General features: G+C 36.9%; 2 protein-coding genes across 5 annotated transcripts in view; one reads left to right on the forward strand and one right to left on the reverse strand.

Moving 5' to 3' along the window:
- Window positions 1–154: 154 nt before the first annotated feature.
- On the forward strand, window positions 155–18,252 carry dmtf1 (cyclin D binding myb-like transcription factor 1). 3 transcript variants are annotated; one of them, XM_062066361.1, is made up of 17 exons: window positions 155–218; window positions 7,660–7,775; window positions 7,845–7,928; window positions 8,003–8,088; window positions 8,151–8,256; window positions 8,340–8,416; window positions 12,024–12,181; window positions 12,292–12,324; window positions 12,394–12,503; window positions 12,568–12,796; window positions 14,458–14,609; window positions 14,672–14,848; window positions 14,926–15,002; window positions 16,597–16,755; window positions 16,826–17,005; window positions 17,079–17,166; window positions 17,225–17,392. In XM_062066361.1, exons 2-17 carry the CDS (start codon window positions 7,667–7,669, stop codon window positions 17,257–17,259), a joined length of 1,860 nt encoding a protein of 619 aa, XP_061922345.1. In that variant the 5' UTR covers window positions 155–218; window positions 7,660–7,666; the 3' UTR covers window positions 17,260–17,392. The 3 variants fall into 3 exon arrangements, with proteins under 3 accessions (XP_061922345.1, XP_061922343.1, XP_061922344.1); XM_062066359.1 differs by having other exon boundaries at window positions 7,660–7,928; window positions 17,225–18,252; XM_062066360.1 differs by lacking the exon at window positions 155–218 and adding an exon at window positions 253–345 and having other exon boundaries at window positions 7,660–7,928; window positions 17,225–18,252.
- tmem243b (transmembrane protein 243, mitochondrial b) overlaps window positions 17,320–22,460 on the reverse strand; it is an 11,226-nt gene continuing 6,085 nt past the window's right edge. For both annotated transcript variants that reach the window (XM_062066362.1, XM_062066363.1), the window contains 3 exons: window positions 22,361–22,411; window positions 17,920–18,024; window positions 17,320–17,833 (listed from right to left, as the gene is read on the reverse strand). In XM_062066362.1, the coding sequence (XP_061922346.1) occupies window positions 17,714–17,833; window positions 17,920–18,024; window positions 22,361–22,411 (276 nt within the window). In that variant the 3' untranslated portion in view covers window positions 17,320–17,713. The remainder of the gene's footprint in view (window positions 17,834–17,919; window positions 18,025–22,360; window positions 22,412–22,460) is intronic.

The following is a 22,460-nucleotide window of genomic DNA, read 5'->3' on the forward strand; positions in this document are numbered from 1 at the left end:
ATACTAAAATATATGTATAACATCATAGAGGTGTTCATGGTATACATTAACTGTTATTCAAAAGTGACCATGCATTTGATTTGACTACGACGCCCGCACTAATGGAGGTTTTTGTTGATTGTCTGGCAACCGACTAGCCCGCAGACAGCCTGGCCGTCCTCCATCCTGGCACTTCGCTTCATCCTGGTACCTGCAAGTCCCCGGACTAAAAACAGGAAGTAAGTAGTCAATTCGGCGGTAAAAACTAGCGTCTTGCGTTTCGTCGGCGACACCGTGAGACGCATCGGAGCGCTTAAAGCCGCAAAAATGTCGACATGTTAGAAAAGAAAGGCTTATACCACTGCGGTACGCCATTAGCTTCTCCTGGGCGACTAAAATGGCGCCGTAGCTTTTTTCCTCTTTTTCTGTCAGACGCACAATCAAACTTTGTTTTCCATGCAACACATGTCAGTGTAAAGTCAATATCATGGTGTATTCACCCTGCAATGCGATGAAGAAAAAAAAAAACACTTCACAGTTTGGGAAAAATAAATATTTAATGTATTTGTCCATTGAATGGACTGTTCCAGGCGTGACCAGCAGAGGGTAGCAGTGGATAGTTTGACTAAGAACTAATGAATGACGTCATCTTACCAAGAATAAGGCAATTAACAATTAACATGCCACAATAAACATATCTGACAGTTCCTTCGGTTCTTCTGCGACAAAATGGTACTGGTTTCGTGATTGTTAGTATTACTATAAATCCAGCACACGTGCTGTTAAACCTTTGTGAAGAAAGTGTTCAGTTTGAGTGGAAAAAACACAACTTTAGTATTTTGTTTGTTGCTTCAGTGGATTTGGAGAAAAATAAGTGAACTGCTGTCCAGACCAGTGTTTTTAAACCTTTTTTGAACCAAAGCACATTTTTTGCGTTGAAAAAATGCAGAGGCACACCACCAGCAGAAATCATTAAAAAACTAAACTCAGTTGACAGTAAAAAGTTGTTGTCACAATTGTTGGATATGACTTTAAAGCATAACCAAGCATGCATCAATATAGCTCTTGTCTCAAAGTAGGTGTACTGTCACCACCTGTCACATCACGCCCTGACTTATTTTGAGTTTATTGCTGTTTTCTTGTGTGTAGTGTTTTACTTCTTGTCTTGCGCTCCTATTTTGGTGGCTTTTTTTGGTATTTTCCTGTAGCAGTTTGGTTTCATGTCTTCCTTTGAGCGATATTTCCCGCATCTACTTTGTTTTAGCAATCAAGAATATTTCAGTTGTTTTTATCCTTCTTTGTGACATTGTTGATTGTCATGTCATGTTCGGATGTACATTGTGAACGCCGTCTTTGCTCCACAGTAAGTCTTTGCTGTCGTCCAGCATTCTGTTTTTGTTTACTTTGTAAGCCAGTTCAGTTTTAGTTTTGTTCTGCATAGCCTTCCCTAAGCTTCAATGCCTTTTATTAGGGGCACTCACCTTTTGTTTATTTTTGGTTTAAGCATTAGACACCTTTTTACATACACGCTGCCTCCCGCTGTTTCGGACATCTACAAAGCATTTAGCTAGCGGCTGTCGCCTACTGATATGGAAGAGTATTACACGGTTACTCTGCCGATATCCAGACCGTACAGAAACTCAACAACAACACATCATTTGCAGACTATAATCACTGGTTGGCAAAAAATAGTTTTAACCCAAATAGGTGAAACTAGGTAATCTCCCACGGCACACCAGACTGTATCTCACGGCACACCAGTATTCCGCAGCACAGTGGTTGAAAAACACTGGTCTCGACTATTAATAATAAAAATACTGTATATCTAACGTGAAAAGCCGAAGGGTTTTATCTTTTCTTACTATATGTATTTGTTATTTCCATTTTGACAGAAAACATACATGTATTGCATGTAATTGCATATATTTTAAACTTTAATATTATGTGATAATGCAACAAATATACTATCATGTATTTAACAATTTTTTTGAGTTAAAATTGATGTAATTAATATCTGCTTGACTTATGATTTCAAAGCAAGTTATCCATCCAATTGTACATTGTAACCCTGAATAATTTATGACTAATAATAATAGTAATATTAAATAATTATCTATTATATATTTTTACATAGACGATCATTTTTGGGGGATTTTGCAGTTGCAGTAGAAAAACTGGCAGCTCAGTCGCCACAATTTTACTGTAAAATTCACTAGTTGTTTTTTTTGTTTTTTTACAGCATATTACTGTAATTGTAATAACGGTAAAATTGTGTATTTTACTGTTGAATCCGTTGTAACCCTGAATCATTTATGACTAATAATAACAATAATAATATTAAATAATTATCCATTATATCTTTTTACATAGACAATATTTTTATTTTGCAGTCGCAGTAGAAAAAAACTGGCAGCTCAGTCGCCACAATTTTACTGTAAAATTCACAGTGTTTTTTTTTTTTTACAGTATATTACTGAAATTGGAAAAACAGTACAATTGGGTTTTCTTTACCATTAAATCCCTTGTAACCCTGAATAATTTATGACTAATAATACTATTAAATGATTGTCCATTATTTATTTATCATTATATCTTTAGATGATAATTATTTTTTGATTTTGCAGTTGCAGTTGCAGTAGAAAAAAACTGGTAGCTCAGTCACCACAATTTTACTGTAAAATTCACAGTGGTTTTTATACAGCATATTACTGTAATTGTAAAAACGGTACAATTGGGGTTTTTTTTACCGTTAAATCAGTTTTAACCCTGAATAATGTATGACTAATAATAACAATAATAATATTAAATAATTGTGTATTATATCTTTTTACGTAGACAATTTTTATTTTTTTTGCAGTTACAGTAGAAAAAAACTGGCATATAGGTCACCACAATTTTACTGTACGATTCAGTGTTGTTGTTTTTTACAGCATATTACTGTAATTGGAAAAAAACTATACATTTGTTGTTGTTTTTTTACTGTTAAATCCCTTGTAACCCTGAATAATTTATGAATAATAATAATGATAATATTAAATAATTGTCTGATATATTTTTACATAGACAATATATGTATTTTTTATTTTGCAGTTGCAGTAGAAAAAAACTGGCAGCTCAGTCGCCACAATTTTACTGTAATATAATTTACAGCATATTACTGTAATTGGAAAAACGGTACAATTGTTTTTTTTACCGTTAAATCCCTTGTAAGCCTGAATAATTTATGACTAATAATTATGATAATAATAAATAATTGTCTGATATATTTTTACATAGACAATATATTTTTTATCTTATTTTGCAGTTGCAGCAGAAAAAAACTGGCTGCTCAGTCGCCACAATTTTACTGTAAAATTCACAGTGGGGGTTTTTTCCCAGCATATTACTGTAATTTGAAAAACGATACAATTGGTTTTTTTCACCGTAAATCCCTTGTAACCCTGAATAATTTATGAATAATAATAATGATAATATTAAATAATTGTCTGATATATTTTTACATAGACAATATATGTATTTTTTATTTTGCAGTTGCAGTAGAAAAAAACTGGCAGATCAGTCGCCACAATTTTACTGTAAAATTCACAGTTTTTTTTTTCCCACAGCATATTACTGTAATTGGAAAAACGATACAATTTGTTTTTTTTACCATTAAATCCCTTGTAATCCTGAATAATTTATGACTAATAATAATGATAATATTAATTAATTGTCTGATGTATTTTTACATAGACAATATATATATTTTTTAATTTGCAGTTGCAGTAGAAAAAAAATGTCAGCTCAGTCGACACAATTTTACTGTAAAATTCACAGTGTTTTTTTTTTTCTACAGCATATACTGTTATTGGAAAAACGGTACAATTGTTGTTGTTTTTTACCGTTAAATCCGTTGTAACCCTGAATAATTTATGACTAATAATAATAACAAATAATATGAAATAATCGTCTATTATATCTTTTAACTGGCAGCTCAGTCGCCACAATTTTACTGTAAATTCAGTATTTTTTTTTACAGCATATTACTGTAATTGGAAAAACGGTACAATTGTTTTTTTTACCGTTAAATCCCTTGTAACCCTGAATAATTTATGACTAATAATAATGATAATATTAAATAATTGTCTGATATATTTTTACATGGACAATATATTTATTTTGCAGTTGCAGTAGAAAAAAACTGGCAGCTCATTCGCCACAATTTTACTGTAAAAATCAGTGGTTTTTTTTGTTTTTTTACAGCATATTACTGTAATTGGAAAAAAACTGTACAATTGTTGTTGTTTTTTTTACTGTTAAATCCCTTTTAAACCTGAATAATTTATGACTAAAATAATGATAATATTAAATAATTGTCTGATATATTTTTACATAGACCATATATATATTTTTTATTTTGCAGTTGCAGTAGAAAAAAACTGGCAGCTCAGTCGCCACAATTTTACTGTAATATAATTTACAGCATATTACTGTAATTGGAAAAACAATACAATTGTTTTTTTTTACCGTTAAATCCCTTGTAAGCCTGAATAATTTATGACTAATAATAATGATAACATTAAATAATTGTCTGATATATTTATACATAGACAATTTTTTATTTTTTTTATTTTGCAGTTGCAGCAGAAAAAAACTGGCTGCTCAGTCGCCACAATTTTACTGTAAAATTCACAGTGGGGTTTTTTTCCCCAGCATATTACTGTAATTTGAAAAACGATACAATTGTTTTTTTTCACCGTAAATCCCTTGTAACCCTGAATAATTTATGAATAATAATAATGATAATATTAAATAATTGTCTGATATATTTTTACATAGACAATATATGTATTTTTTATTTTGCAGTTGCAGTAGAAAAAAACTGGCAGATCAGTCGCCACAATTTTACTGTAAAATTCACAGTGTTTTTTTTCCCACAGCATATTACTGTAATTGGAGAAACGATACAATTTGTTTTTTTTACCATTAAATCCCTTGTAATCCTGAATAATTTATGACTAATAATAATGATAATATTAAATAATTGTCTGATGTATTTTTACATAGACAATATATATATTTTTTAATTTGCAGTTGCAGTAGAAAAAAACTGGCAGCTCAGTCGACACAATTTTACTGTAAAATTCACAGTGTTTTTTTTCTTTCTACAGCATATACTGTTATTGGAAAAACGGTACAATTGTTGTTGTTTTTTACCGTTAAATCCGTTGTAACCCTGAATAATTTATGACTAATAATAAAAACAAATAATATTAAATATTTTCTATTATATCTTTTAACTGGCAGCTCAGTCGCCACAATTTTACTGTAAATTCAGTGTTTTTTTTTACAGCATATTACTGTAATTGGAAAAACGGTACAATTGTTTTTTTTACCGTTAAATCCCTTGTAACCCTGAATAATTTATGACTAATAATAATGATAATATTAAATAATTGTCTGATATATTTTTACATGGACAATATATTTATTTTGCAGTTGCAGTAGAAAAAAACTGTCAGCTCATTCGCCACAATTTTACTGTAAAAATCAGTGGTTTTTTTTGTTTTTTTACAGCATATTACTGTAATTGGAAAAAAACTGTACAATTGTTGTTGTTTTTTTACTGTTAAATCCCTTTTAAACCTGAATAATTTATGACTAATAATAATGATAATATTAAATAATTGTCTGATATATTTTTACATAGACCATATATATATTTTTTATTTTGCAGTTGCAGTAGAAAAAAACTGGCAGCTCAGTCGCCACAATTTTACTGTAATATTTTTACAGCATATTACTGTAATTGGAAAAACGATACAATTTGTTTTTTTTACCATTAAATCCCTTGTAATCCTGAATAATTTATGACTAATAATAATGATAATATTAAATAATTGTCTGATGTATTTTTACATAGACAATATATATTTTTTTTAATTTGCAGTTGCAGTAGAAAAAAACTGTCAGCTCAGTCGACACAATTTTACTGTAAAATTCACAGTGTTTTTTTTTTTTTCTACAGCATATACTGTTATTGGAAAAACGGTACAATTGTTGTTGTTTTTTACCGTTAAATCCGTTGTAACCCTGAATAATTTATGACTAATAATAAAAACAAATAATATTAAATATTGTCTATTATATCTTTTAACTGGCAGCTCAGTCGCCACAATTTTACTGTAAATTCAGTGGTTTTTTTTACAGCATATTACTGTAATTGGAAAAACGGTACAATTGTTTTTTTTACCGTTAAATCCCTTGTAACCCTGAATAATTTATGACTAATAATAATGATAATATTAAATAATTGTCTGATATATTTTTACATGGACAATATATTTATTTTGCAGTTGCAGTAGAAAAAAACTGGCAGCTCATTCGCCACAATTTTACTGTAAAAATCAGTGTTTTTTTTTGTTTTTTTACAGCATATTACTGTAATTGGAAAAAAACTGTACAATTGTTTTTTTTACTGTTAAATCCCTTTTAAACCTGAATAATTTATGACTAATAATAATGATAATATTAAATAATTGTCTGATATATTTTTACATAGACCATATATATATTTTTTATTTTGCAGTTGCAGTAGAAAAAAACTGGCAGCTCAGTCGCCACAATTTTACTGTAATATTTTTACAGCATATTACTGTAATTGGAAAAACGATACAATTTGTTTTTTTACCATTAAATCCCTTGTAATCCTGAATAATTTATGACTAATAATAATGATAATATTAAATAATTGTCTGATGTATTTTTACATAGACAATATATTTATTTTTTTATTTTGCAGTTGCAGTAGAAAAAAACTGGCAGCTCAGTCGACACAATTTTACTGTAAAATTCACAGTGTTTTGTTTTTTTTCTACAGCATATACTGTTATTGGAAAAACGGTACAATTGTTGTTGTTTTTTACCGTTAAATCTGTTGTAACCCTGAATAATTTATGACTAATAATAATAACAAATAATATTAAATATTTTCTATTATATCTTTTAACTGGCAGCTCAGTCGCCACAATTTTACTGTAAATTCAGTGGGTTTTTTTACAGCATATTACTGTAATTGGAAAAACGGTACAATTGTTTTTTTTTTACCTTTAAATCCCTTGTAACCCTGAATAATTTATGACTAATAATAATGATAATATTAAATAATTGTCTGATATATTTTTACATGGACAATATATTTATTTTGCAGTTGCAGTAGAAAAAAACTGGCAGCTCATTCACCACAATTTTACTGTAAAAATCAGTGTTTTTTTTTGTTTTTTTACAGCATATTACTGTAATTGGAAAAAAACTGTACAATTGTTGTTTTTTTACTGTTAAATCCCTTTTAAACCTGAATAATTTATGACTAATAATAATGATAATATTAAATAATTGTCTGATATATTTTTACATAGACCATATATATATTTTTTATTTTGCAGTTGCAGTAGAAAAAAACTGGCAGCTCAGTCGCCACAATTTTACTGTAATATTTTTACAGCATATTACTGTAATTGGAAAAAAAACGGTACAATTGTTTTTTTTTACCGTTAGATCTGTTGTCATTTTTACAAAGGGCCTTCTCGGGGCAGCCATAACTGCAGTGGAAACAAGTTTGACGTTATAGTGTTTAGAAACCAGATTTGGATGAATAAAATAAACAGTTCAGTTGTTACTAATTATTATCATTACTTGCAGGCGAGTGATGAGCGCCGCCGAAGAGGAGCGTGATGGCGACACGCTGGAAACGGTCGAGTCGGTCACACTGGCGCACGACGACGACGATGGCGTCGCATTACACTCCCCCCCTAACGGTGCGTCACCCTCAATCCTCGACCCATGCCCTTTGTGTGCTGACCACGTGTGTTTGTGTGTGTGCGCAGATGACGACTGTGAGCCCCCTGCCAAAAAAGTGTGTGTCGCCCCAGAGGACTCAGACTCGTCCTTTTCTGTGGTGGCGGTGCCCAGTGAGCAAACACAATCAAATAATTAGTCGCTGATCAATTCATACCAAGTTAATGTGGTCTTCCTGGGTCCTCAGTGGCCGACGACCACGAGCGCTTTGAGGTCACCATGACAACCACGGCGGAGGGCGGCCTCTCTCAGGAGGGCGTGGCTCACATTCAGGTAGGCCGCGCCCCCCCCCCGGCGACTTGCAGGTCACAGTGGACTCACAGGCGTGTGCGCAGGTCCTGCGTGAGGAGGCGCTGTCGGCCAATGAGAAGGCGGATGTGTCGGCCGTCAGCCAGGCGTGGTTCACCACCAAAGAAGACAAAGACTCGCTGACCAACAAAGGTCAGGACGCCATTTTTGGCGAGCACCTTGCTAATAGCGAGGAGCTCACCGAGTGTCTTTTCTTTTTTGTCCTTTGCCGCCAGGTCACAAGTGGAAACAAGGGATGTGGTCCAAAGAGGAGATCGACGTTCTCATGAGTAACATCAAGCAGTACGTCAAGGTGGGTTCAGTCTAGCCCGATAGTCGTCCCTAGTTTAATATGAAGTCTGGCTAGCAGCATCTACCTCAAAGAACTACTCACCCCCAAATCCTCCACACGACACCTCCGCTCCGAACAGGCTAACCTCATCCAACCTCCGAGGACAAAGCTACGAACAATGGGAGACCGGGCTTTCTGCTTTGCCGCTCCCAGTCTGTGGAACGCTCTCCCTGACCACCTGAGGGCACCACAGACTTTGGATGCTTTTAAAAAAGGCTTAAAAACCCTTCTTTTAAAAAAAAAGCCTTTTTTTTTTAGATACATGCATACTAGTTTTAGCTATTTGGCTGTTCTAGTTTTTATTTTTATTTTTTTATTTATTATCTTTTTATTTTATTTTAGTTTTTTTTAATACACTGTAGCACTTTGAGGTTGTTTACTCATTGTAAAGTGCTTTTTACAAATAAAATCTATTATTATTATTATTATTATTATCATGTATTAAACCTTATTTTAAATATTTTATAGTCTAATGCTGCAAATATGCCACTATCTTGCGGACAAAATTGGCGATTTTCGTTCAATGACCATGAATTTTATGTTGAAGTGGCATGAGCATAGCATCAATTTATATGACCCAATCCAAACAACCTTTCCCCATACAATGATTTGCAAATAAAATATATTTATTGTTACAACTGACAAACTACATTTTTTTTGCAAATAATCATTAACTTAAAATTTAATGGCAGCAACACATTGCAAAAAAGTTGTCACAGGGGCATTGTGTTACATGGCCTTTCCTTTTAACAACACTCAGTAAACGTTTGGGAACTGAGGAGACACATTTTTGAAGCTTTTCAGGTGGAATTCTTTCCCATTCTTGCTTGATGTACAGCTTAAGTTGTTCAACAGTCCGGGGGTCTCCGTTTTAGGCTTCTTAATGCGCCACACATTTTCAATGGGAGACAGGTCTGGACTACAGGCAGGCCAGTCTAGTACCCGCACTCTTTTACTATGAAGCCACGCTGTTGTAACATGTGCAGAATGAGGCTTGGCATTGTCTTGCTGAAATAAGCAGGGGCGTCCATGAAAAAAACGTTGCTTGGATGGCAACATATGTTGCTCCAAAACCTGTATGTACCTTTCAGCATTAATGGTGCCTTCACAGATGTGTAAGTTACCCATGCCTTGGCCACTAATACACTCCCATACCATCACACATGCTGGCTTTAGAACTTTGCGCCTATAACAGTCTGGATGGTTCTTTTCCTTTTTGGTCCGTAGGACACGACGTCCAGTTTCCAAAAACAATTTGAAATATGGACTCGTCAGACCACAGGACACTTTTCCACTTTGCATCAGTCCATCTTAGATGACAACACCCAGAAAGCTGGCGACGTTTCTGGGTGTTGTTGATAAATGGCTTTCGTTTTGCATAGTAGAGTTTTAACCTGCACTTACAGATGTAGCAACGAACTGTAGTTACTGATAGTGGTTTTCTGAAGTGTTCCTGAGCCCATGTGGTGATATCCTTTACACACTGACGGCGGTTTTTGATGCAGTACCGCCTGAGGGATCGAAGGTCCGTAATATCATCGCTTACGTGCAGTGATTTCTCCAGATTCTCTGAACCTTTTGATGATATTACGGACCGCAGATGGTGAAATTCCTAAATTCCTTGCAAAAGCTGGTTGAGAAATGTTGTTCTTAAACAATTTGCTCAGGCATTTGTTGACAAAGTGGTGACCCTCGCCCCATCCTTGTTTGTGAATGACTGAGCATTTCATGGAAGCTGCTTTTATACCCAATCATGGCGCCCACCTGTTCCCAATTAGCCTGTTCACCTGTGGGATGTTCCAAATAAGTGTTTGATGAGCATTCCTCAACTTTATCAGTCTTTTTTGCCACTTGTGCCAGCTTTTTTGAAACATGTTGCAGGCATCAAATTCCAAATGAGCTAATATTTGCGGAAAATAACAAAGTTTACCAGTTGGAACGTTAAGTGTCTTGTCTTTGCAGTCTATTCAATTGAGGTTGAAAAGGATTTGCAAATCATTGTATTCTGCTTTTATTTACCATTTACACAACGTGCCAACTTCATATATATATATATATATATATATATATATATATATATATATATATATATATATATATATATATATATATATATATACAGTGTTTCCCATAAACTGCCAAGATACCTGTGGCGGTGGGGGCGTGGCTATGGGTGTGGTCATCATGACATCATGGAGTAATTTGCATAATTTACTACAATGATTTGATTTTCTCTAAAAAGGCTCAAAAAATGTATACTTACTAATTAATAATAACAGTTTTGTTTTAAACGTCCATCCCTCCATCCATCCATTTTACAATATAATTACGACACTTTATGTACATATTTATATACAGATTTGAACAATAAGTTATTCACTGAAATATGTTTATTAATTGTGGTTCTTACAAAAAATCTATCTTATAAAATATAAAAGCTAAAATGTCTCAAAGCTCTGCCCCTTTAATTAGTGCATACTAAATAATTTAACTTTAGCCTACTACTACAACCATATTATTTACCAGCAACATAAAGTGAAACAGAGGCAGAGGTGTCCTGCCACAGTCAGTAACAAATAAACAGAAAACAGTAGTGGTGGTAGATAGACACAGAGCTTCATCAAACATCTGATCCACTGAACAAAGAGCTCCAAAAATCTTGAACTTTAGACTGCCATCAGTTTTACTCCCTACACTTAACCATGTGTTTCCTACTGCCTGCAGACTTTGCACCGCTTGTTATATACACATGTTGTGTTTCTAATATAAATACATTTAATAAAGTCAAATACAAATAAGGCAACAAGAGAAGTATCCTACACTTCTCTTTTGTAAAGTCAATCTGAACAGCCGATATGGGCATCTACATCAACTATATGATTTGCCTGAGAAGCTGGAGAGGACAAAAAAAAAATATATATATATATATTTTTTTAATTTTAATTTATTTTTTATTTTTTTTATTTTATTTTATTTTATTTGTGGCGGACGTAATTCTTTTGTGGCGGGCCACCACAAATAAATGAATGTGTGGGAAACACTGATATATATATATATATATATATATCAGTGATATATATATATATATATATATATATATATATATATATATATATATATATATATATATATATATATATATATATATATCAGTGTTTCCTGTAATATAAAAATAAAATAAAATAAATAGATAAATAAAAAAAATTAAAATTAAAAAAATATATATATATATACTGTATATATTTTTTTAATTTTAATTTTTTATTTATTTTTTTATTTATTTTATTTTATTTTATTTGTGGCGGACGTAATTCTTTTGTGGCGGGCCACCACAAATAAATGAATGTGTGAGAAACACTGATATATATATATATATATATATATATATATATATATATATATATATATATATATATATATATATATATATATATATATATATTTATATATATATATATATATATATACATATATGCAGTCTCCTTTTGGCCCCCGGCCAAATTTTTTTTTAGTCAAAAAGTTTGTCCACCCCTGGTGTAATGTGTGTTTGTGCGCATTTACGTTTCAGTCGCGAGGCATGGAGGACCCGGCCGAGATCATCTTTGAGATGTCCAAAGAAGAGAGGAAAGACTTCTACCGCTCGGTGGCGCTGGGTCTGAACAGGCCGCTCTTCGCCGTCTACAGACGAGTTCTACGGATGTACGACAACCGCAACCACGTTGGGAAGTGAGTGAGGAAGAGGGCGACGCCCTCAATGACGGCAAAGAAGGCGGGCGCTAACATGAGGTGTGTGTGTGTGTGTGTGTGTGTGTGTGTGTGTGTGTGTGGTCGGTCAGGTACACCCCAGGAGAGATTGAGAAGTTAAAAACGTGAGTTTCGTTCTCGTCGTCTTCTGCGTTTGCCGTTTGCCTGGGGGTCACATGACTGTTGTTGTTCAGGCTAAGAGATCGCCATGGCAACGACTGGGCCACCATCGGCGCCGTGCTGGGTCGCAGCGCCTCCTCCGTCAAGGACCGCTGTCGCCTGATGAAGGACACGTGCAACACGGGTACAAACTCATTATTACGGAGCCGTGTATAGAGAGAGTATAGTTTAGTTTGCTTCGCGCTCAGGGAAGTGGAGCGAGGAGGAGGAGCGCCGTCTGGCCGAGGTGGTGTACGAGATGGCGGGCGCGTCTCCGGGGTCGGCGGTCACGAGGGGCGTGTCCTGGGCGTCGGTGGCCAATCAGGTGGGCACGCGCTCGGAGAAACAGTGTCGCTCCAAATGGCTCAACTACCTTAATTGGAAGCACAGTGGCGGCACCGAGTGGACCAAAGACGACGACCTCAACCTCACGCGAAGGTGAGGAGGGAGGACACGTCCACGTCCACTCCCACACCAGACACACACATATATATATATAGCTCTGTGTACAAACCCCGTTTCCATATGAGTTGGGAAATTGTGTTAGATGTAAATATAAACGGAATACAATGATTTGCAAATCCTTTTCAAGCCATATTCAGTTGAATATGCTACAAAGACAACATATTTGATGTTCAAACTCATAAACTTTTTTTTTTTTTTGCAAATAACAATTAACTTAGAATTTCATGGCTGAAACACGTGCCAAAGTAGTTGGGAAAGGGCATGTTCACCACTGTGTTACATGGCCTTTCCTTTTAACAACACTCAGTAAAGGTTTGGGAACTGAGGAGACACATTTTTGAAGCTTCTCAGGTGGAATTCTTTCCCATTCTTGCTTGATGTACAGCTTAAGTTGTTCAACAGTCCGGGGGTCTCCCTTGTGCTATTTTAGGCTTCATAATGCGCCACACATTTTCAATGGGAGCCAGGTCTGGACTACAGGCAGGCCAGTTTAGTACCTGCACCCTTTTACTATGAAGCCACGTTGATGTAACACGTGGCTTGGCATTGTCTTGCTGAAATAAGCAGGGGCGTCCATGGTAACGTTGCTTGGATGGCAACATATGTTGCTCCAAAAGCTGTATGTACCTTTCAGCATTAATGGTGCCTTCACAGATGTGTAAGTTACCCATGCCTTGGCCACTAATACACCCCCATACCATCACACATGCTGGCTTTTCAACTTTGCGCCTATAACAATCCGGATGGCTCTTTTCCTCTTTGGTCCAGAGGACACGACGTCCACAGTTTCCAAAAACAATTTGAAATGTGGACTCGTTAGACCACAGAACACTTTTCCACTTTGTATCAGTCCATCTTAGATGAGCTCAGGCCCAGCGAAGCCGACGGCGTTTCTGGGTGTTGTTGATAAACGGTTTTCGCCTTGCATAGGAGAGTTTTAACTTGCACTTACAGATGTAGCGACCAACTGTAGTTACTGACAGTGGGTTTCTGAAGTGTTCCTGAGCCCATGTGGTGATACCCTTTACACACTGATGTCACTTGTTGATGCAGTACAGCCTGAGGGATGGAAGGTCACGGGCTTAGCTGCTTCCGTGCAGTGATTTCTCCAGATTCTCTGAACCCTTTGATGATATTACGGAGCGTAGATGGTGAAATCCCTAAATTCCTTGCAATAGCTGCTTGAGAAAGGTTTTTCTTAAACTGTTCAACAATATGGTCATGCATTTGTTGACAAAGTGGTGACCCTCGCCCCGTCCTTGTTTGTGAATGACTGAGCATTTCATGGAATCTACTTTTATACCCAATCATGGCACCCACCTGTTCCCAATCTGCCTGTTCACCTGTGGGATGTTCCAAATAAGTGTTTGATGAGCATTCCTCAACTTCATCAGTATTTATTGCCACCTTTCCCAACTTCTTTGTCACGTGTTGCTGGCATCAAATTCTAAAGTTAATGATTATTTGCACAAAAAAAAATGTTGATCAGTTTGAACATCAAATAAGTTGTCTTTGTAGCATATTCAACTGAATATGGGTTGAAAAGGATTTGCAAATCATTGTATTCCGTTTATATTTACATCTAACACAATTCCCCAACTCATATGGAAACGGGGTTTGTATGCGTGTGTCAGGATTTTAGAGTTGGAAGTCGAAGATGAAAACGAAATCCAGTGGGAGGAGCTTGCTGGCGGGTGGAGCAGCGTGCGCTCGCCGCAGTGGCTGCGATCCAAATGGTGGAGCATCAAGAGACAAATAGCCAACCACAAGAAGATCCCCTTCAGTGGTAGGCGCAAGAAAACTATTGATGTTTCTTGTAGTCAGTGCTGACATCTTGCGTGTGTGCAGTCTTACTCAAGGCCCTCCATGAGGTCATGGCGTCCTCGCAGGCGGCAAGCGGCTCATGCAGCCCCTCCCTCCAGATACGACTCAGCCGATTGGAGGAGAGCGGCGCTGGCCCCGCCTCCGGTTCTGTGGCGGCGTTGCAGATTCCCGTGCAGATCCCGCTCCAGATCACGCACCTGGGTGAGGCTCGCCGCCGTACTCGTGCCGCCCTCCCCTCATTTGAGCGCTGACCCGAGTCACTTCATTCTGATGCTCAGACTCTACGACAGAAGGCGGCGACGGCAACGACATCACACTCAGCGGCGCAGCTCTGCAGGCCTTCGAGATCTTGCCGGTAAGTGGATGTGCTAGGATTTCATTATTATTATATACATTGTTATGTTGACCCTGTGATGAGGTGGCGACTTGTCTAGGGTGTACCCCGCCTTCCGCCCGATTGTAGCTGAGATAGGCTCCAGCGCCCCTGAAGCGAATAAGCGGTAGAAATTGGATGGATGGATGGATGGACATTGTTTTAAGTAGACTGTCAATTTTACTGGAAAAACATTACATTTACAAAATTTTACTGTAAAATATATGTTGTTGTTTTACAGTAAATAGTAAAACAGTACCCCTGTTTTTTGGGGGTGTTTTTACAGAAAAAGCTGGCAGCTTAGTTGCCAGAATTTTTGTGTTAAATTTACATTGGTTTTTTTTACAACATTATATTGTGAATGGAAAAAAGTTATTTTTTTATTCTGGCAACTAAAGCCAGTTTTTCTACCGTAAAAACAAAAGTACCGTCTTTCCATTTACAGTAATACGCCGCTAAAAACAACAACCGTAGATTTTACAGTCAAAACCGGCAGTTCAGTAAACAGTTATTGAGCGCAAAAAAAACAGTAGTAGTTTTTTTTAATTTACAGTAATATGCTGTAAAGAACAATGTAAAATGTATTCTCATTATTATTAATTTAATGGGTAGTTTGCTGTAAAGTTAAGTACCGTATTTTTCGGACTATAAGTCGCAGTTTTTTTCATAGTTTGGCCGGGGGTGCGACTTATACTCAGGAGCGACTTATGTGTGAAATTATTAACACATTAGCGTAAAATATCAAATAATATTATTTAGCTCATTCACGTAAGAGACTAGAGTCACTAGACGTATAAGATTTCATGGGATTTAGCGATTAGGAGTGACAGATTGTTTGGTAAACGTATAGCATGTTCTATATGTTATAGTTATTTGAATGACTCTTACCATAATATGTTACGTTAACATACCAGGCACGTTCTCAGTTGGTTATTTATGCCTCATATAACGTACACTTATTCAGCCTGTTGTTCACTATTCCTTATTTTAAATTGCCTTTCAAATGTCTATTCTTGGTGTTGGCTTTTATCAAATATATTTCCCCCAAAAATGCGACTTATATATGTTTTTTTTCTTCTTTATTATGCATTTTCGGCCGGTGCGACTTATAGTCCGAAAAATTCGGTATTTTTGTTTAAATGGTAAATGGGTTTTACTTGTATAGCGCTTTTCTAACTTTTTAAGGAACTCAAAGCGCTTTGACACTATTTCCACATTCACACAGATGGCGGGAGCTGCCATGCACGGCGCTAACCAGGTTTATTGTGAGCGAACTGTGGTGCTGAATTTCCCCAGGGATCAATAAAGTACTTTCTATTCTATTCTATTAGACAAAAACATGATTGGAAAGTATAATATACTGCAATATTTGTTGCAATATTGGATACTGTTAAAGCAATTTCAAGCAGTACATATATTTTTTTCTGTCAAAATGAAAAAAATACATTACATTTAGTGAGAAAATATTAAGTACTTTGTTGACACATACCATTTCCAGGTGTTTGCGGGCCAGATCTGGCCCCCGGGCCTTAAATTTGACACCTGTGTGCTAAAGTGATGATTGTGTTGCTGTCAGTCCTTCCAGTTGCAGCCCACCAGCACGCCGGGCACATACGTCCTGCAGACAACGTCCAATCAGGGTCTGCCCATCAGCTTAGCCAATAGCGGCACCGTTACCTTGACGACGGGCTCCTCCTCAGCATCCCACGAGCACATCATCCTCCACAGCCTGGCGGTTCGTCTCCACGCCTCTTCCGGACTTATCTGCATGAGGACCACGCTTTAATGTTTCATGTTTGTTCAAGGCCGACAGCCTCTGCTCCAGCGACGGCGTCATCATCCAGACTCTCACCTCCGACTCCGCCCCCTCGGACTCTCTCGACCAAGCAGAGCTGGTCGTAGAGACCGAGGGGCAGAGTCAGGATGCTTCCGGTATTCTGGAACGTTCGGAAAAAGTGGCGGGAAGTGAGGAGCCAATGACAAAGGTGTGAAAGAGTTTGCTAAGATGTGTGCCGTGACTCTGATCCAAAATGTCAACATCTTGTCTGCGTGCATCAGGAGATGACCTCACCGCCGCGTCCCGAGATACCGAGCGACGGCGCCGTCCTGATCGTGTCCCCTCCCAACATCAGCAGCACGCTGACAGGTGATGCACGAGTGACGTGTGTTTGACAAACTTCAACTAAAGACGTCTTTGTCCCCAGATCCCATCTTGGAGAACCAGGAAGGTTCCGATTAGAACTTTTTCATCTTCAAAAAGGACACTTTACGTCGACTGTGCCAAACAAGAAGAGCGGACTCAGTTGCATGTATTTATTCCGTAAAATAGTCAAATAAAAAAAGGAAACTTTGACAATCCTAACGTCGTGTGAGGGCGGGGGAGGGGGTGTTAACGTTACGCAAACACTTCACATGTAAAGCTAGACCTTCACCCAACAACTGAGTCAACTTCCTGCGTCATGTCCAACATAGTCTTTCGAGGTGACCACTTGACAGGAAGTGGTTTGTGCCGTAGCGGGGGTGTTCATCTACAAAGCATGTCACGACAGGCTGGTCGTCGTGGCAACCTCCGCCATGTCCATGGTCCGTCAGACAAACACAAACAGGAAGTGATGTGTGCGTGCACGTCCTTTTTGGTCCAAGGGGGAGGATTCATCAAGAGTCCACGTGTTGAGGTGGCAGCGTTCTGCTCCTCACCTGACGTCGTGGAAGTAGAGGTTGGCACACAGACACAGCAGCACGATGGACGCCAGCTTGAAGTAGATCAGATTTCGGAATTTAGGCTCCAGATCACCTTGGCGGTACCAGAAGATCTGAGGAGAAAAGTTGTGTTTACACATCTTTTTGGTAAGTGTGTGTGTGTGTGTGTGTGTGTGTGTGTGTGTGTGTGTGTATCTACCAGTACTATGGCAGAGCCGCAGGCAAGCAGGATGCAAACAGCAAAGAAGACATTGAGTGGCCGTGGAGGCAACGATGGGAAGACAAAGGAGCTGATTACAGTCACCTACAAGGTGAACACATGACATCATTGTAGAACGTTAATTAAAGCATGACATCATTGTAGAATGGTAATTAAGTACGTAACATCATTCTTGAATGGTATTTAAATACATGACATCATTGTAGAATGTAATTAAATACATGACATTATAGAATGCTAATTAAATACATGACATCATTGTAGGTTGTTAAGTTAATGACATCATTGTAGAATGTAATTAAATACATGACATTGTGGAATGGTAACTAAATAAATGACATTGTAGAATGTAAATAAGTACATGACATCATTGTATAATGGTAATTAAATACATGACATTGTGGAATGGTAAATAAATACATGACATCATTGTGGAATGGTAATTAAATACAAGACATTGTAGATTAAGTTAATTACGTTGTAGAATGTAAATAAGTGCATGACATCATAGTAGAATGTAAATAAGTACATGACATCATTGTAGAATGTAAATAAGTACATGACAGTAGAATGTAAACAAGTACATGACGTCATTGTAGAATGTAAATAAGTACATGACATAGTAGAATGTAAATAAGTACATGACATAGTAGAATGTAAATAAGTACATGACATCATTGTAGAATGTAAGTACATGACATTGTAGAATGTAAATAAGTACATGACATCATTGTAGAATGTAAATAAGTACATGACATTGTAGAATGTAAATAAGTACATGACATCATTGTAGAATGTAAATAAGTACCTGACATCATTGTTGAATGGTAATTAAATACATGACATTGTAGAATGTTAAGTACCGTATTTTCCGCACTATAAGGCGCACCTAAAATCCTCCAATTTTCTCAAAAGCTGACAGTGCGCCTTATAATCCAGTGCGCCTTATATATGGACCAATATTGAGCCACAACAGGTCTCGCAACTACGGGATGCATAAAGTAACCTCAGCCTCTACTGTAGCGTCTATTCTATGCGCCTTATAATGTGGTGCGCCTTATATATGAACAAAGTTTTAAAATAGGCCATTCATTGAAGGTGCGCCTTATAATCCGGTGCGCCTTACAGTGCGGAAAATACGGTACTGTTGGGATATAATTAAGATAATGAAGGATGAAGTGATTAAGAAATGTTTAGTATATATATGCTTAGAATAGGCTGTGGAACTAATCATATCCTCTAAGTTCCAGTTGAAACTGGGTCCAAGTTCACGCATACGCACATTCACTCTTATCGCCCACATTCTTGCCACTGTTGACGTGGCTTCTTTGCCGAGGTCTGAAGGACAACAACAGATATGAAGTCGGAGTCAAGGAAGGAGAAGGCAGAGGAAGATTCCACGCCTCATTGCATATTCATACATTGTGATATATATTGTAAGAGCGCGAGGGGAAGGGCGCGTCCGCACCGCCCTGTGTAAGTCGCCATGTTGAATGCTCCTAGGGACACAGATAGCGCTCAGACAAATTTTATTACAATTCTATCCAATAGGGAATAAATACTTCTGATTTTAAGTTTATGCATCGTGCCCTCTTTAAACATCTTCTGGCTCCAGATTAAACAACAGTACATAACATTGTAGAATGTAAATAATTACATGACATTGTAGAATGTAAATAAGTACATGACATTGTAGAATGTAAATAATTACATGACATCGATCTAAAGTAAAGTAATGACATAATTATAGAATGATAAGCAAGTACAGGACATCATTGTAGAATGTTAGGTAAGTTAATGACAGTTGTAGAATATTAAGGAGGATATGGAAGGGTGAAACCACACTGTAAAAACTGAAATCTAAGTAAGATTAAATACCTCAAATAAGGGTGACATTTGCTTATTTTCTGTCTGATAAGATCATTCTTCTCACTAAGCAGATTTTATGTTAGAGTGTTTTACTTGTTTTAAGTGTTTTGGTCCTAAATGATCTCAATAAGATATTACAGCTTGTTGCTGAGATTTGATTACCTAAATTGAGTAAAACATGCTTGAAACTAGAATATCAACTGTTGCAAAGTTGTGTCATCAACACTCACAAGTATAAAACTACTTTTTTAAAGTAATAATTTCTTACGTCAAGCATGAAAAAAAAAATCATGATGCCAAGCGCATATCATTATGTCAAGATAATGCCACTAGCACTTACTTAATTTAAGAATATTTTTCAACATTGAGCAAAAAGGTCTTTTTTTTTCTACCAAGAAAAGTGCACTTTTATTAGTGAGAATATACTTATTTTAAAGGTATTTTTGGGTTCCTTGAGGTTAGCTAATTTTACTTGTTTTGGAAAGTCTTGACAAGCCAAATTTTCTTGTTCTTTTGGCAGATAATTTTGCTTAGTTCAAATAAAATACCATTAATTTTTGTATTTTTGTCTTCTTGTTTTTGAACACTGCAGTGCAGAATGACAATTAGGTGCTGTGGATATGAAGTATCAAGTAGTCTCATACCTAAATATGTACATATTAGGGCTGTCAAAGTTAAAGGAAATTAGCGTTACCACGTAACGGCACTATTTTTTAAGACGTGCAGTTAATGTTGGACCGTTGGACTGATTGGCAAGGCGAGCCCCGGAGCCCTCCAGATGGACAAGACCAAAGTCATGCGTTCGCAAATGGACGTCAACCGATTATTTTTGTGGTGCAAGAGGGGCCGCCCTGAACCGTCGCATGATTGTCATAAATGCCCATTTTTTTATTGCCATTTTATGGTAGGTTCATTTTTAAAGTACGCCTGTGTCCGAAGTGGTAAACATGGGAGATAGGGTAGGTTTGTCTGTGGGAGAGGTTAAGCCGTATCTTTAAGAGAGAGTGTCCATTTTGTGTTGAGCTGAGCTGTTGAAAAATGTTTAATCAACAATTTCACAGTTGCACTGCTATTAGTACTGGTATTTATGTATTTACTTTTAACATTAGTCATTGTCTTGTATTTTAACTGCACTTAACATAGTAGCCACCTGTAATTTTGTCATACGCTCATGTTTGATGACAATTAAGCGTTCTATTATTAAAGATTAAAAAAAATTACCCGTGATTGTGATTATGAGTTAACTACAGACAAAATGCGGTAAATTGTGATTACCGTATTTTTCGGAGTATAAGTCGCACCGGCCGAAAATGCATAATAAAGAAGGAAAAAAACATAAGTCGCACTGGAGTATAAGTCGCATTTTTGGGGGAAATGTATTTGATAAAAGCCAACACCAAGAATAGACATTTGAAAGGCAATTTAAAATAAATAAAGAATAGTGAACAACAGGCTGAATAAGCCCATGAAATCTTATACGTCAAGTCTCTTATGTGAATGAGCTAAATAATATTTGATATTTTACGGTAATGTGTTAATAATTTCACACATAAGTCGCTCCTGAGTATAAGTCGCACCCCCCGGCCAAACTATGAAAAAAAACTGCGACTTATAGTCAGAAAAATACGGTAAATATTTTCATTGTTGGCGGCCCTAGCAAACTACTATACATACTAAACATAAAAGTTTGGACACACCTTCTCATTCAATGCGTTTTCTTAATTTTCATGACTATGCACATTGTCGATTGTCACATCAAAACTATGAATGAACACATGTGGAGTTATGTACTTAACACAAAAAGATGAAATAACTGAAAACATGTTTTATATTCGAGTTTCTTCAAAATAGCCACCTTTTGCTCTGATTACTGCTTTGCACACTCTTGAGTAATGATGTCATGTACTTATGACAATAAAGAAAACGCATCGAATGAGAAGGTGTGGCCAAACTTTTGGCCGGTACTGTACATACAGCTGGCAGTAATGACAAAATGTAGATATCCATCCATTTTCTACCGCTTATCCCTTTCGGGGTCGCTGGAGCCTATCTCAGCTACAATCAGGCAGAAGGCGGTGTACACCCTGGACAAGTCGCCACCTCATCGCAGGGCCAACACAGATAGACAACACTCACATTCACACACGAGGGCCAATTAACCGATATGAATTGTAAAAAATGAAGTGAACTTGCTTGACATTACAATGCATTTTTTTTAACCTTCATTTATCCAGGAAAGTCCCACTGGGGTTTAAAATATTTTTTTCACGGGAGTCCTGCTGCAAAAACGTTTACACACACCGGCGTGGGTGGCAATGGGAGCGAGGTGAGTAAAGTGCCCAAAGACGACAGCAGTGACTAGGATAGCGGAAGCTGGATTCCTTTCAGGAAACCCAAGTTTTTGGACGACTGCCCTAACATCCGAGCCACGCCGCTCCAGTAAAACAGCAAAGCTTTTCTTCATGGTCTGGACTGGAACACTGGTCACATGACATGATGTACTTTGCTTTTTTCCGTTAAAAAGGGGTGACAAAGTGTTAGGAGTACTTACCAACACAACGAGAGAGGTAAATCCCCCCACTGCCAGGTTGATGATGCGATCCTGGATGAGAAGACAGGCGATCATGTGAGGTCAGCGTTCCCATGGCAAC

This window comes from Entelurus aequoreus, linkage group LG12 (genome assembly GCF_033978785.1).
Source record: "Entelurus aequoreus isolate RoL-2023_Sb linkage group LG12, RoL_Eaeq_v1.1, whole genome shotgun sequence".
NCBI lineage: Eukaryota > Metazoa > Chordata > Actinopteri > Syngnathiformes > Syngnathidae > Entelurus > Entelurus aequoreus.

Coding starts and splice junctions, on each gene's coding strand:
- dmtf1 (XM_062066359.1), top strand. CDS start 7,667: ATGAGCGCCGCCGAAGAGGAGCGTGATGGCGACACGCTGGAAACGGTC. Junction 8,417..12,023: donor ACATCAAGCAGTACGTCAAG/GTGGGTTCAGTC, acceptor TTTACGTTTCAG/TCGCGAGGCATGGAGGACCC. Junction 17,006..17,078: donor GTGAGGAGCCAATGACAAAG/GTGTGAAAGAGT, acceptor TGCGTGCATCAG/GAGATGACCTCACCGCCGCG.